Source organism: Pterocles gutturalis, unplaced genomic scaffold (genome assembly GCF_000699245.1).
Source record: "Pterocles gutturalis isolate BGI_N339 unplaced genomic scaffold, ASM69924v1 scaffold671, whole genome shotgun sequence".
Lineage (NCBI taxonomy): Eukaryota > Metazoa > Chordata > Aves > Pterocliformes > Pteroclidae > Pterocles > Pterocles gutturalis.
In genome coordinates, this window is record NW_010102617.1 from 19,561 (window position 1) to 35,730 (window position 16,170).

General features: G+C 38.5%; 1 protein-coding gene across 2 annotated transcripts in view; it reads left to right on the top strand.

Moving 5' to 3' along the window:
- CLIP1 (CAP-GLY domain containing linker protein 1) overlaps window positions 1–16,170 on the top strand; it is a 58,635-nt gene that overhangs the window by 6,953 nt on the left and 35,512 nt on the right. The window contains exons 3-8 of one of the 2 annotated variants that reach the window (XM_010086331.1): window positions 6,740–6,864; window positions 7,944–8,160; window positions 11,296–11,493; window positions 11,875–11,978; window positions 14,119–14,179; window positions 15,315–15,347. In XM_010086331.1, the coding sequence (XP_010084633.1) occupies window positions 6,740–6,864; window positions 7,944–8,160; window positions 11,296–11,493; window positions 11,875–11,978; window positions 14,119–14,179; window positions 15,315–15,347 (738 nt within the window). The remainder of the gene's footprint in view (window positions 1–6,739; window positions 6,865–7,943; window positions 8,161–11,295; window positions 11,494–11,874; window positions 11,979–14,118; window positions 14,180–15,314; window positions 15,348–16,170) is intronic. The other variant, XM_010086332.1, reaches the window with a different exon arrangement.

Sequence of the window (16,170 nt, forward strand, 5' to 3'; positions counted from 1 at the left end):
GCACTTCTAAGTTTAGTCTATTTAAAAATCTATAATAGTCAGTATTGTTAGAAAAACAAATATTCATTGGCATTGTTCCAGTTAAAGCAATGCACAAATATCTTACCACAATGCATATGAAGATAAAAAAGGAAGAAAAATTTGGAAGTTGAGAACATGGGATTGCTGTGTGCGCTGCTGGGGCTGTCCCCTCCTGAGCCTCAGTTTAACTGCTCAGTCACACTTTTGCTGTGTTCTTAAGCTGACTGTAGGGTGTTTTGATGGCTTTGTCATGTTAAGGCAAGGATGAAGGCAGCTCTTATGTTTATGTATGTATATTTAGACATAGTGTAAAAGCATACTGTAGGTGAGTTTGTGAAGTGGATGCGTGAGAATATCGCTGAAGGATAGACGGTATCCAAAGGCTTTGGCTGTAACTCATTATCTAGGTGATGTGCGCCCTGCAAACCGCAGCTTTCTTTTAATGTTACTTTTAAGCGTTTTTCAGGACATACTGTTACCTATGTGCTCACAGGTAAATAAGGTGTTAAATTGATCTTCAGTGAGTGTCAATGGTGTGAGTTGGGTCTAACTGTGACTCATTTTGTTTTGGCAACTCCTTATTTAACTTAAAATTGCATGTGAGTTACTGGGATATAGTGGCAGCAATAAGTGACTTCTCCGCATGCTTTGTTAATAGTTTGCTCATGCAAGACCAGTTTTTTTTTGTGCGTGGACTCCTTGTCTCCCTTCCCCTGCCTTGCCAAGGGGAGTGCTGTCCAGGAACGTGTTGTCCTTGCTCGTTTCAACACAGGATGGGCGAAAGAACAATTTATTTATTTATTTTAGTCTTTGCATTTGCCTTTTTTTTTTTTTTTTGGTGATGGCAAATTCACATGTGGCTTTTGTAATACGGAGTTGCTGTTAGGTTTTTGTATTACTTCCTTTGTGAGTGAATGAGTTGATTGAATGAATTGAGCCTTAATAGCAGATCATTTTTAATTATTGAACAGTTTTCTTCTGGAAGTTTGAAAAATCTGAATTGAGGAGGCTGGTTTAAAGCTTAGTAGATACTCAGCACTCTTCAAGTCATGACTTGATAAAGTGTTGGATGTAATGAAGATATTTCTGAAAGGCAATAGGATAATCTGAAGCTAGGCTGTCTAATACCAAGGAAAAAACGGCAAAAACTGACAGAGGAACCAGAGGCTGGCAAACTATAACACATGGCAGTTTTGTCAAACACATTTTGCTTTCTTCTTTGAAACTACAGATTTAATGAAGAAAACTGTTGTGTGGTGGGATTTTTTTTTTTTTTTTTAATTTGGAATGCTGTCTACCAGCCTAACTTCAAAATTAGCATCAGACTTTATTGATATGTTTAAGAACAGTGCAGTGGATGGCAAAAGGACCTACCCATGCTGACCATGCTTTCAGTCAGTACTCGAGTACCATAAATAGTTATGTTCTTAGTTTTTTGAAAAACCCGTTAGAAACACTGGTGAGGATTTAGAACACAGCTGCAAAATGACTAAAGCAAGAGAAAGTATCATGCAGTAAAAGATTCAAAGAACTCAATCTGTTTAATTTACAAAGGGAAAAATTGAGGTGTCTTGCTTAAAACATGTGCGTTCCTTCACAGTGAATGCCAGTTGCTGAAGAGCTCCATAATCTTCCAAATAAAAGCATAATGAGAGTCAGTGGCTAGAAGCCACAGTCAAATTTGGTTTATTTCAAATGTAAATATGTTTCTAACAATGGAGTGATTAACTATGGAAATAGACTGTCAGTGGAAGTGTGTTTTCTGATGGTTGTCAGCTCTGATCTGAAAACATCAACACCTACAGCTTAGCTCAGTACGGTAGCAGGGATAATTACAGATGTAGCTGGATGAATGTAAAGACCTGTTTCAGGAGAGCCGGAGGAGATGATCTGGTGGTTCCCTCTGGCCTTGAATGAGTGAAGAAATCAATTACATACAATCGCTTTTTCCAGCTGAAAACAGAACAAGAGAAAGAAGATTGTGATTAGTAGATCCCCAGTTTTTTAAAGGCGGTGTTTGTTTGTTTGGATGTTTTTTGCTTCTCCAGGTGTTGCAGATTAAGGATGCTGTGGTTTGAACGGCTCTGAAAATGCCTGGTCTGTGTGACAAACACAAATATCCAAGCAGTGCTTTTCAAGAGTCACCATAAATAAGTGCTCAGGCAGAAGGGGAGACAGAGCAATTGTTCACCTTTTAACTCCGCTCAGCTGGTCTGATTAAGTGATACTGGTGTACTGGCAAAGCTTCAGACAGCGGCTCTCCTCTCTTCAGGGCAATCTGTATGTTTCCATCAATACTGTTTAAATAGCGGTCTCTTTTTTTTTTTTTTTTTTTGACCATCTCTCTTTTCTTCTCCCCCCGCCCCGGATTACACTGGTTTATTTGTTTCCTACTTCTACTTAATCTTTGGAAATGTGGCTCTACAAAGGTTCTCACAGTTTGCCATGCTCATCCCGGTGTGCTTTCATTAGGAAGTTTTTAACTGTGTCAGGTTTACAAATCCCATTTTGCTACTTCATTTTACGTTGCAGCAAATTAATGTAAACTTAGTTATAATTTAATAAATGGAATTTAACCATTTTCCTTTGTGTTTGTCATTACACTAGTGAATTCCGAGCAAATTTCCCCACCCCACAATGACCCATAGCCTAACCTAGATTCTCTGATGTATTATTGCTTCATATTTTACAGCTTGACTATATTGAGTGTGATAACTGACTGAAAAAAGGTCTGGCAGCTCTTTAATCTATTATTTAGTGACCTGCCTTAGCATGAATGAAGGTCATGGAAAGCTGTCTTTGTGGCAGTGATGCCCCATTTTTCCGTATAACTTTTAGAAACTTTTTATTAAACTTTTTTCCCTGTTTCTTTTAGAAACTGGGCTTTTTTATTTAGTCCTTCATGTACTACTGGGAAGTAGATCTGCTGATAAATGCAGCTAGGTTTTTGTGCTTTGGGTTTTTTTACATTTTTTTATATAATTCTTATTTGAAATAATTTTTCTATAATTCTGTAATAAATGTAATTCTGTAAGTACAATTCTTTTTTCATATTCCTATGTACAGTTTAGTCACAGCTTAATCTTTTTCCCCTTTAGAGCACTAAGTGTAAGTCTGTGTATGTACAGCAACTTTCATGCACAGAAGAGCCTTTACCATACTGTGTACATTAGCACCTCGCATTGCACTGCCAAGGGAATAAGTGGTTATTTTCTTGAATGCTTTCAAGGCAGGTGTACTGTCACATGTAGAGTGCTTAGCTGCAGCTGGAGGTGGATGTATTGTTTGAAGCAGATGTCTGTGAATGATTGAAAGTCTTCAGTAGATTCAGGCTTCATAGAGCAAAGCTGACCCTGTCTTTAAAGCTGAAGACTTAGAAGGCTTTTGCTTGAAACTGAGCAAAACTGCGTATATAGACCTTCATTGATGCTATGAGCACTTTACTGCCACAGTGTATGCTGATTCCTACTACTGGTGAGGAAACACATTTCAATATTTGCAGAAAGCAGAGATGTAGCCGGTTATTCAAAGGACCTTCCTAGGTTTGGAAAAAAAACTAAAATTCTTTGGCATTCTTCCGTGCATCTTGTTTTAAAATAACCCTGGTACCATGGTTACAAAACTAGTCACGTTGCTATTTCTCCTGGGGATCTCATGTTATGCATCCCCATATGTTCTTCGGGATATGAATTCCTCCATTTGCTCGCTCCCACCGGGCCTTGCATTGCGGTCCTGTGCACGTCCACGGTGGTCGCTGCAGCAGGTCCAGCGGGCACTGGTCATTGCCAAAGCTTTTCTACTGGATCTTGTCTCCCGGTTTCTGATTTGGATGCAGTGTCTTCAACATAAATGCCATACATTTTTTTATTTAAATATGGAGGATGAGCAGGGCCAAGGTATGAAACAGAAAGGAATGAATGTTCTGCACCCAAGTTTAATCTGTGTTATCTTGGAGCTAATGTTACTTACCTAGAGGTTTATTTACAGTTTGAGTTGAGGGAACAGATTGCAACAGTTTTTCCTGTCTCTAGGAGTCTTCACATCTAGTTATCCTCTTCCCGTTTCATGCTTCAGATGGCTCTTATCTTGTGCACTCCGTTTACCTTCTATGGAAAGGTTTTTTGTGCATGTGTGCGTGTTTTGGTAATTGACTTATGATGTTTATTTAACACCCATGTCCCCCTCCCAGAAACAACAACAAAACCCCAAAAAACAAACCAAAACAAAAAAAAAGAACCCCCACCACTCCACAAAACTGCAACAAAATTCCTTGGCCTGGCTAAACAGCTCTGTACAAGGTGCTGAGGAATGCCTCTGTGCAACCTGACTGTTGTCCTTGAAGGGATGTTCCTTATCTAGGCTATTGTTCTAGCTTTCCTGTCTAATTTCTTTAATGAGTTTTTTACAGCCTCTTTTGATTTAACTCCATTTATTGAGGCAGGCAACAGTACGAAATTGAGTAGGAAAACAGTACTCACAGAACTAACCAATCTTTTCACCTAAAGATGCCTTCTAAATTTATCATAAAAAAAAAAAAACACTAAACAAAAAAAAAAAAAACAACAGAACAAAAACAAAACAGAAAAACCCTGAGCTTGCTAGAAGAGGAATAAGGAGAAGGATGACTTCGAAGACCTAGCATGGATTAGTAGGATAGTCACGAGCATGTTTTTCTCGCACACTGCTCAGTTAAATTTTATTTTGATGTCTGTACTTACATTAATGAAAACCTGCTAGAAAAAGTAGGTTATGTATGAAGCTGAATAATGTGTTGTCTTAATGGATAATTCTTCCTGGGAAATACTTTAACAAATAATGTTACATAGTCCCTCTTCACCAGGGTGACCCAGAGGAGGTCTGGGTTCCCTGTGACTGTTTTGGCTGGTTACAATTCTTTTTTTCTAAGACAGCACTTGGACTTGTTTTTTGAGAGGGGAAGTTTGTGTGTTCTCTGCCAAGAACACAGAATACCAGGCGTTCTACTAGTTACTATATTAGGCTGAGTCATGATAGCTGTAAACTTTGTGTATTTTTATTCCATGAGGAGTAATAATTTGCTACGGTGCCACTTAAAGCAAAATAATACAGGTGGTCTGCAGATTAACTGGTGTTTCAGGACTGCCTCTAATGAGAGAGAACTTCCACCTTAAATATGGACAAAAGATGTCTCTGTCAGCTTTCTCATTTTAGTAATATCAAAAAGGGTTAATTATTCTTTCCTGATTTTCTGAGGTTGGTGTAGATCAGGTTTTTTTTTCTCCCATCAGCTGAAGCTAACAGGGCTGTCGGCTCTGGGAAGCTGGTGAGCCAGTGGCTGGAGCACAAGTGCCTGTGACATCTCCTGTGCACTAACTTGGTACTTTGTGGACACTTAGTGCTTTCATGCAAGATAATGTCCTCCATTCCTAGATTCCTCACTGTTAACCTCTTGTGTGAACGCTTCCCAAATGTATTGATACGAATTATCTGGTGTACTGTGATCATGAGCTTGAATTTATGGCACAAGAAGCTGCTTGTTCCCTAGCTGTCCTGGGAAGTTCCCCCCGAGAAACGGAATGTCTAATGTAAAAAGGATATGAAACCCGAATATACTTTTTCATATATAAAAAGGACAATTGCAGTCTTTGTGTTAGCAGGTCACATCCAAGCTCTCTGCTGAGGCAACAAAATATTCCTCATTGTATAGTGGATGCTGGAAAATACAAGTGAAAAAAAGCAATGGCCCTGAAAATCTCTGTCTTGAATCCAGTGACTCTCTTGAAGAGGTTTTCGTTAACATCTACTTGTCTTCATAATGCTATGTGCAGGCTGAACAGATTTTCACACAAATAGGGCACAACATACTGTCATTCTGACCTGCAAGAGTCCCGCAGTTCTGGCTTGGGGCCCTTCCTGGCGAGTGCCAGCACACTGAACACCTTTTGCTGCTTCGCTTAATTTAATTCTTCCCTCCCCTGGGCATTATGAAAAACTGTGTCTTGCAGACATTGTAAGTAATTTGAATGGCTGTAAACATTCAGTATTTTGAGTTTCACAACAACTGATTTTTAATCTTGCATTTAGGAGTGTTTGTTTGGTTTTGTTTTTAAAAAAGTGAAGGAAAGATAAAGAAAATTATTCTCCCCTCCCTGAGAATTCAGATAGCTGTTTGCATCTAAAATTTTGCAAAGTGCACAGCATTATGTTTTATATCAGTTCTTTTAAATGCAAGAGGATTGTATTGTGTAGTTTATCTGAAGTATTCCTTAGAGCAAATATGAAAGACTTCTCATTTCATTTCTTTTACTTTTCCTCGCAGAATTAGCATAAGAAGTAAGCAGTTCTTGGAAATCCCTATTTGCTGATAGAAATTTGTGGGTAACTATAGTAAAAATCTGTTGAATTCAGTACACTGGTTATACTGAGTCTTGTTGAACATATTTTTAGTCTTATAGCTGTGTCAAGTCACCTAATAGAATTGTGGCCTTGGATTGTGAGAAACAAAAGTAGGGAATTGATTTTGGGTTTTGTTTTTTCTTTTTTTCCTCTAGACAATTTGGTTGTGAAGATGTGTTCAACATATTAAACTCATAGGCAAAAGTATACACAGCTTGAAATAAGAACTGGCGACATCATTACTGTGCTTTGTGAGCACGATTATACTGAAAGCTTTTTACGGTCTATTTGATATTGTAATTTGGAAATGTATTAAATGCAGTTGTGTGTCTCATTGGTTCAGGTTGGTGGAACAAAAGCTGGAGTTGTGCGTTTCTTGGGAGAAACTGACTTTGCCAAGGGAGAATGGTGTGGAGTGGAACTGGATGAACCTCTGGGAAAGAATGACGGAGCCGTTGCTGGAACAAGGTAAATCTATCATCAGATAGCAGCCGCCTTAAAGAGTTTGCATGTCTCTCTTCTGTTTTGGTTTTTTAATATCTTACATGAAACTTTATATCAAGGGAAGTAATTAGGCTGTAAACCTGACTGTCTGATGGTGGTGGTGGGGGATCATTAGACACTGATTTGAATTTTATGACACCTACACATCTCTGAAAGTCTGCATTAACCCCTCATTCATGGGATTAGTTGATCTCTTCTACTCCCATGTGAATTGTATTCGTAGACTGGTAATGGAAAAAACGATTTCCTGCTTTTTGAACATCTGTGTTGTTTCTCAGCTTGGAATGAATGCTCAGTTAAGAAAATATCTCTGAGTATCTAATAGCTGAACTTAAGGGAAGTCTTCCTGCATCCCAGGAATGGAAAGCTCCTGCACCAATAGTTGCCTCACTGTAGAGACTGGGAACAGTAGAGCTGCTTCCTCCAATAAGTCACCCTTAGAAAGCATTAATTCACATCACAATTTAACTTCTATTCTCACTTGGTATAAGGAATGGTCCTTCAACTCATTAAAAAGAGGTTTTACAAGGGTTGTGCCACCTTCACATAGGTGATCACAATTTCAAATTTTAAGTTGCTTCTGTTTATATATAACCAAAGATGTATTCTGTATAATCAAATATGCATACATCTGTAGGTATGTTTGTAATAAAATATAAAACTACTTGATTTAACTAAAGTCTGATTTTTATTTTTAACTCTCTGCTTTCACATTTGTTGGTAGCTCAGAGGAATGTATCAAAGAGGAAAGCTATGCATGTTAAACTTTGAATGGAATTTTTAAGAAACAGCTCTAGCTCAAGAGCTTACTCTGTGGAATTTCTGCAGTCTGATATAATAATGCTGTTTCAGCCTCTCAAAGTCCCCTTTCCAAATATGGTGTTAAAAAAAAATGCAATCTAACATAGATTGTCACCAGCTGTTAGCCTGTCCTTTAATACTTTTAGAATATTGATCTAGAATTCTTTGTGAAGCCAGATGATGTATCTGAAAAGGCAGAAGTTAATTTAGTACATTCATCTGTCTGCTTTGCTTTTTCAAAGGTATTTTCAGTGTCAGCCAAAATACGGTTTGTTTGCTCCAGTCCACAAAGTTACGAAGATTGGGTTCCCGTCAACCACCCCAGCGAAAGCAAAGACAACTGTGCGAAAAGTGATTGCGACTCCCACAGCCCTCAAACGTAGTCCAAGCGCATCTTCCCTGAGCTCTCTCAGTTCTGTGGCATCTTCAGTAAGCAGCAAGCCAAGCCGTACAGGACTAGTAAGCTTCTTTTTCTGTTGCATGCTTTACGTTCCCAAGCAGGAATCCACGTGGCACTTGCCTGTGGTCTACTTCCATAAATTGAGACTAGAACAGATCTTGGGCAGAGCACAATATGTATTTAGTTGTGCTCTCTTTCATTCAAAGCATGCATGAAGGAAGGAGATCTTCGCTAGCCCTGAAGAGTAGCTGCATATTTGAATATTTAAGCTTACACAGTTAATTCCGGCTAACTGAGTTACTGCAATAAGAAAGGGGCTTGTGATGCCAACAGACTGAAAAGGCATCAATGTTCTGAAACTAGAATCTCCACTTAGTTGTTTGTTTTCCTAGCACTACCTCTGTCATACGGGGTTTGTGTTTGAGGACCTGGTATGCACTAAAGCTTCCATAGGTCAAATTTGTTTTATTAAGCAGGAAACTTCAAATTGTCTAAAATGTAAAAGGTTTTCTTTTCCTGTTAAGGAGACGAGTCAGCTGAGAAATACAGAAGTAGCAATTCTCAAGTCTTTGCCGACGAGAAGCCTCTTTCTTTTCTTTTAGATTTGGTTTTAATTCTATGAATTCATAAAGGCTAAATGTTGCAAAGGTGAATTCTAACGCAGTACTAATTCCACCTAATACACTTACTATGGATTCTTTTAAAGTTGCTGTGTTACATAAATGTCCTAATCTTGGGTTGCAGCAGTAAAACAGAAATCTTCTGGGAAAGCTGAGTTTTAGAAAGTCTCTCTTTTAAGGCAATTAAAAGTATAGAAATAATTGGGTTTTTACATAGTCACCCTAGATTTTTCCCTTTTTTAAAACCGAAGTGCATAAATTAATTAGAAAGAGATGACTCCCACTGGCCTGGAACTGGTTAGCTGCCGTACTGTCCCACTGACCAGCAGGCGCAGAACCAGAGACATGACTTACCCTAGTCCTTCCAAACTGAAGGAGATTACAAATGAACAGAGGTCAACAGTTGGTCAGGGCAACAAGGTTAATACCTTCTCACAAAAAGCGTAAGGGATTTTTATTTGGCACAAAGAGTGGGACTTCATTACTTAATCCATTCTGGAAGTTGCACTTGCAGCTGCAGAGTGCCCCCTGGTTTGGAATCGGTGCGGGAGCATAGTGCTTGCTGCCTCAGGTCTGGGGCGGATTTTGTGAGCTGGTGGTGAAGCATTAATACGGACCTCTACATTTTATTCTGTGTGCTATGATACTCTAAGCAACAGTCACACATTGTAAATGTCTGCAGTACATTTGCTTATTTTGGCTCTGTGTTGTGCCCTGGGGCTTTTGCGTGTTTTGGTCCATAAAATATAAAGCTGCTCTAATCCATTATTTCTGGAACTAAAATTCCAGCTCTCTTCCAGCTCTTTTTCTCAGGCAACATGAACATTTGGTGACCATCCCAGTTAAAAGGACTGTCAAAATAATTCTGACACTTTTTCTTTAAAAGTTAAGCTGCTGAAGAAACAAGATTTCCTGAAATCAGTTTTGACACAGGAGACTTTTCATGCTTCAATTTCTAGGAAAATTATAACTTACATAGAGATTGCTGGACTCTTACATAGTCTTCTAAATTAGTCAGGGCTGTTGCTGTTTTCTTCCTGTGTAAGAAAAGCAACTGTCAAGCAGGTGATCTAATGCTTTAAGAGGGCTGTCTGATGCAATTAGTGTTTATTTCCAAGTCTGGAGGAAATTGATGCTTCTCTGAAATCTTTTGGTTTTCTTTTGGAATCGACAATTAAGTCAAGTTTGATTTGAAGAGCTAGCGTTGTTAAAAAGCAATGCATTCTGGAGTGAGATACCTTCTAGAAACGGAGAGGATCTGAAACAACTAATCTAAGTATCAAAGTGGAAGATGGTTTGTTCTCTCTCGTACCTTCTCAGTCATTGGATACAGCATTTGAAATGGATTGTAGACATATCACTCAGGGCTGTGAGTAGGCAAGTTAGAGAGATCGTGTAGCAATCACGGTAACAGAAGGGGAAGTACATCCGTGTTATGCTTTCTGTTGGGGATGTTGTCCAGTGCTGGCGTTGCAGGCTGTATACGGCAACTATTCTTCAACATTTTGGTCTCTGAAAGCATCATGGAAGGAACACGGTCCTATTCCTGGGTGATACTATTAGCAAGAGAGCTAAAGGTTAATGTAACAGAAAAGCAAGACTTTGTGTACTGGCTTTTGTTTTAAATAAGACTTTAACTGAGATGTCATTCTCATTTAATACTTAGACAAATTTCTGAGCTGTTAAGCTTAAAGTCCATTTTTATAAGCTGTACTGGATTTTTTTTTGGTTCAGTTTTTGCTGTTTTCACAACTATTGCTCGCTTTTACTACATAATTTCAGTTTATTTACTTTCCCTTCTAGCTCAAAAACTCTTGAGGAAGTAGAAGACAGGGCCATGCTGAATTTTCACTGACACTGGTTCCATTCAGTGGAGCAGAGATCATGCAAGGTCAAGGAAAACCCTAAGGTTCATTTGAGCTATAGTTCTCCAGATTGATTCCTTTTTATCTGTATTCTTTCATCTTTCAGATTTTTTTCAGAAGTAATTTAATTCCAAGTGATATAAAAGTATGTTTTAATCGGATACCAGTTGTTGTTCTTCAAAAGATTTTAGGTGTAAGGCTGGCTTTTTACGTCAAGGTGAATGCTTTTCGTCCTGGATGTTTTATTGCCATAGTAGAGGTGCCAAATGCTAGTTGGAGTTCCAGAAGCTTTTGATAGATTATTTGGAAATGTTATACTGTTGCTGGCGACTTGATAACTAGAGGCACAATGTTTTTAACTTGCTAAAAGGCTGCCTTTCTTTTTGTAATGCAGAAATATGCTTAAAAACTTAACGAGCTAGCCTTTGTGTGAGTCTACTAAGCACACCTTCAATTGCAACCAGCCTTTTGTTTTCATTTCAGCCCTTCTGTCTCCTACACACTAGCTGCTGATTGCTGCAGAGCAGTCTTACTACATATATATGGCCATTGTTAAATTGTAGAAAATGAAGTAATTTAAACATAAAAGGAGAAGGTGCAGTAGGTTGCAGAAAGCATTTGCTTTACTAACCCAATGTTTGTAGAGTCTGGAGATATCCCTTGTTTTCACTCGATACAGAATGGTTTGTAACATATTTACTCTGTGAAGTTGACAGAAACATCCTCCCGGTATGCAAGAAAAATCTCTGGTACCACAGCCCTGCAGGAGGCACTGAAGGAGAAGCAGCAACACATCGAACAGCTCCTGGCAGAAAGGGACCTGGAGAGGGCAGAAGTTGCAAAAGCAACCAGTCACGTAGGGGAGATAGAGCAGGAATTAGCGCTTGTTCGTGATGGACATGATCGGGTAAGAGTGACATTGCTGTTCTTAAAGTAGAGGCTTTAATGCAATTGACTTAATTTCCAGAATTGTGTTCTCTTATTGAAGAGGTCTGGGAGTAAGAGGTGGTGTTCTAAAACTAAAGTAGCCCATACCTATGAGATCATCCTTGTGGGAGCCTTGGCTTGATGAGATAGCAAATCTACTTCATGTAACTCATTTTTGTTGAACTTCTCTACGCATCTCTACAATCTTTTATTATGTACCTATTTGAGTATAACATTCCTGTCCCTTGGCCCATCACTTTACCAAATTGTGATTACTGAGGTATATAGATACATAACTTGGATAAAAATTCACGTATTGCCCAATTTAGTAGATTTTATTCTTATTCCTTCTGCTGCTTAGCATGTACTGGAGATGGAAGCAAAAATGGACCAGCTACGAGCTATGGTGGAAGCTGCTGATAGGGAGAAAGTGGAGCTTCTCAATCAGCTTGAGGAAGAGAAAAGGTAACCCAAAACTGTCTGCCTTAGTGTAAGTGTTAAAAACGAACTTTGCGTTAAAAGAAATGCTGTGGTGACTTTCAAATATGAAATAACTTTTGAATAATGCAGATATGGGCAATTAATGTATAAAATCATATTGCAGTTTCTTAAAATACTTTAAAAAAACCCTCTCAAATTTGGGAGGGAAAGCTGAAGAAAGTAGACTTAAAGACTGTAACTATTGTTTATATCTGAGTTTCGTGCAACTCGTTCCTTTTAGTATTGCTTTCTGTTATGAAGGATTTTATTTCTACTCATATGGAACTAAGGATCATACCTGGTCTTCCTGAAACACTCTTCTTCCACCTCCAAATGAAATTTTGATAATCTAATTTCCTGACAGTGCTGGATTAGGAATTCACAGTTTAGTTCTCTTGTGAATAATTTATTACTATTAGTCATGTGCTGCTAGGTAGGGTCTGTCTCTTACAGGAAAATCATTAAAGCCATTCATTTGAATGCCTTTTTTATTTCCCTTTCATAACCATTTGAGCAAAGTAACGGAGATTACCAAATAGGTAAGGTGAGGTAGGAAAGGAAATAACCTGATAAATTGTTGGGTCAAGATTAGGTGAGGAAAGAATCTGATAAGTTATTTTGGTGGATTTGGAATGCTTTTGAAAAGCAAGGTTCTGTTTAGAACCCGTTGTGAGCCATATGTATGCCCCTGAAATGTGTCAGATCTCAACCTCTCTGAAAGGCTTGCCTGAAACTAGAAATCCCAGATGAGAAAATACACTGGTAAACCCTGACAATTCCTTTACAATTTTCATGCAGCCTTTTTATGGGGCCCACTGTAACTGAATTTTCAAAACTAATAGTAAAGTTAGATCTGGAATTATTTGTATATTTTCTATGAAATAATCCAGTGAGTTTTTTAATTTAAGGAAAAAAAAAAAAACAAACCGCATCTTTGCAGCACCTCCGGTAGCCTGGCTGTGGATGCACTTTGCTGAATGCCAGGTCAGTGGGGGTCTGTTTTACCGCAATCCTCCATGGCCTTGAGCTCACCTTCAGCGTGTTGCTAGGCAGCGTGGCAGTGCCGCTGTGCGCCTGCTACCCATTCACTGCGGTGACGTCCTGCAGCCGGGAAAACATTTCACGGCTTCGGCAGTGTAATATTTCTCCTTCCCCCCCTAACCACTCCAGGCTTATTTACTTTGCAGATTCTCTGCAATATCTATTCAAGTCAGTCTCAGCTGTGACTTGAAGTCAAATAATCTTTAATCTTCCATTTCCCAAAACGAGACTCACTTCCAGTAATAAGTTCTTATTGTCCTTTTATTTTAGACATCCATCAGTTGTAGAAATCATTGCATCAAAGAGAGTTACATCTGTCAGCCAAGCTGCAGGCCCCAGCAATGTGTGCAATTCAAAAGAAAGAAGCCAGGCTTGTCTCTTCCTTTGAAACATCTTACGGTGTTGAAAGGATCAAGGGGAGAAGGAGGAGATCTGGCCCCATGTTCACTGGGGTATACCAGAGTCAGGGGAGGGAAGAAATAACTTCTTACCAATTTTATTTTAAGTCAGATATTAGCTTCTCACCTCTGTGTTATCCCTCAAAGACTCCTGTATGGGCAAGGTGAGTCAGTGTTCTTGCCTGTGCTCCCACTCTGTGTCTTGCAGTGCATCTTGACAGGTAGCATATGTCTGTCTGTGCTGGAGTTCTGATGCGAGTTGACCAGCGCACTTCTAGAAGACCCGGGGGTATCTTGGATGGGTCTCAACTTTCTGACTGTTTCCTAGGTGAATGGTGGAATATACAGAGCGTGAGATCAGGCTGTTCATTTAGGTCACCTCTTTTTCACCCTTCCGCACATCCTCAAGAATGAGAGAGTCAGTGATGACTTAAAGGTTTTCTTTTTAATTTGTCAGAAAATGCAACAAAATACTTTCCTTATAGGGCTGCAGTCAGTGGTGGTGTTTTAAAGACAGTGGCTTTCCTTCTCTCTGATGCTTCCTGTGAGAGATTTCCCATTAATGTTTCTGGCAGGTTGCTGGTACAATCAGAATGATGGCACTGTAGTTCTGATTTCCACTGAAAAGTGAGCTTGAAAACATTTTCTTTCAAAGTTATCTGAATTTTAATGAATTTTCCCCACAGAAAAGTTGAAGACCTTCAGTTCCGTGTGGAAGAAGAATCCATTACCAAAGGAGACCTAGAGGTAAAACATCTCCAGCTTTGTAAACAGGATATATAGTAGGACACAGAAATACAATCAGTTCAGAAAGGCAGGAATGATTAACAGATGTAATACTGGTCCACGCTCATGCAAAGCACATGAAAGTGGTTCTCAGTTCTGCAGTCCTTGAGTAATTTAACTGTCCTGAAACTCCAGGATTGCACCTTAATTCAGTTACACACTTCAGCAAGGGTTGCACTGTGGAATGGGTGTAGTTGTTTAGAGTAATTAAATTAATTAATAGAAAACTCTACCTTTTGATTATTTTGTTATTTTATATTTTGTCTTACTAATGTTTCTGAAATTGCTTAGAAGTAACCACCACCAAAAAAATATTTTTCGTTATGAAATTGCAAGTTAATGTTTATGCCTTTGAAAATTAATATTGAAGACTAGTCCTGTTTGGCTTCGATAATTCTTTTTGAATAATCCTTGTGCTTTCCTCAGGAAAGGTTGATTAACAAAGAATGTTTTGGCCTGAGAGTTATTGCACACAAAATATAAACAGCAATTGATGTGTGCAGTTTTTATCTTTCTGCTCATTGTATAACTATAACATTGGGCTAAACCCGTGTGGTGTTATTACACAATCAGAATAGAAAACATTTAATGAAGGATTACTCTCAGATATTTGAACACTGCCAGTTTTTATCCCAAATTTGAAACTGAAAAGCAGGATGCTTTTTAGTTATTCTACTCTGTTGTTGTCTAATCAGAAAAATATTAGAACTTCTTGCACAGCATAAAATACAAACTTAATTAACTTGTGTTCCTATGAACCGTTTATGATTAAAGTGCTAGCCTTATGGAAATTATTCATGTCATGTAACATTTCTTTTATTTTAGTCTTCCATTCATTTTAAGATACCTATCTAGACTCTTCATAGAATGCTCCTTTTATTGTTTAGTCCATGGAAAATTTTAATTTTTTATTTTTTGTTAAATCAGTTGATAGTCATGGCAAACCGTCTTAAAGACTCTGGTTTGTCCAGCTGCATAACTTCAAGAGTTTAAACTGAATTCGAGATAATGAAATGTATCCTGTTGTTTGTGCTGGAATGGTAGTACTAAGTCTGCAGGTGAAATATTTTTGTTTGTTTTTTAATTTTACTGATAGCGAAAGAGGCAGATTTCGGAAGACCCAGAAAATGTAAGAGGGCACTTAAATGTGCAGAGACATCCCATGTTAACAGATTGTGTGCAGAAAATGCTTATACTTATTCACTAACTGCATAATCTGTTATTGAAACATTGACTCTAGTATTTGTGTGCATGTTGCTTTCAGAGCAATTACAACATTTATTGAAAAGAATGTGTGTAATGACTAAACGTTGTAATCCCCATTAACTGAAGAGAGGGCAAATGTGTCGCTAGAATTCTTTGGGATCAAAAACTTTGCAACTAATTGAAGAGTATAGGAGCTCGTAGAAAACTACTGTCCAGGATCTTGAAATGTCTTTCATTTAAATGTAGGATTTTAGTTGCTGTCTTCGCAAAATCCCGCATGCTTTCCTGTGAGCTCCTACTGCTGTTCAATAGATGCAGTATGCAATTAGCCAATTTTTCCGAGGAAAAAAATAAATCGGTATGTCCCCCACCTCCCCTTATTTGTTTCTCTCTTTTTTTGGCATGAAATGCTAAGGGGAGAGATGATCAAAACATCTGAAGAATTAGTGTGCAAAGCTGTCTGATTTTACTGGATCTTCATGTAGTTTCTCTTTGAATGATGTAGGAAAAATAAATATTACTGGATGACAGAGATTGCCTTACAAGATGTTTAAGCAGCCCTCTTGCTTCCATAGCTCAGAATAGTGGAATTTAAAAGCCCTCTCTCTGATTAGACTCAGGAAAATTTATCCCCGGCTGCCTCCTCTGCTGCATCCCCAGCCGAGATAGGAAGTTGTCGAGACTAAAACTGGTTTCCTGCTGTGCATTCTTAGGTGTTCCTTTTGTGGAGCTACTTCAGCGAGCTG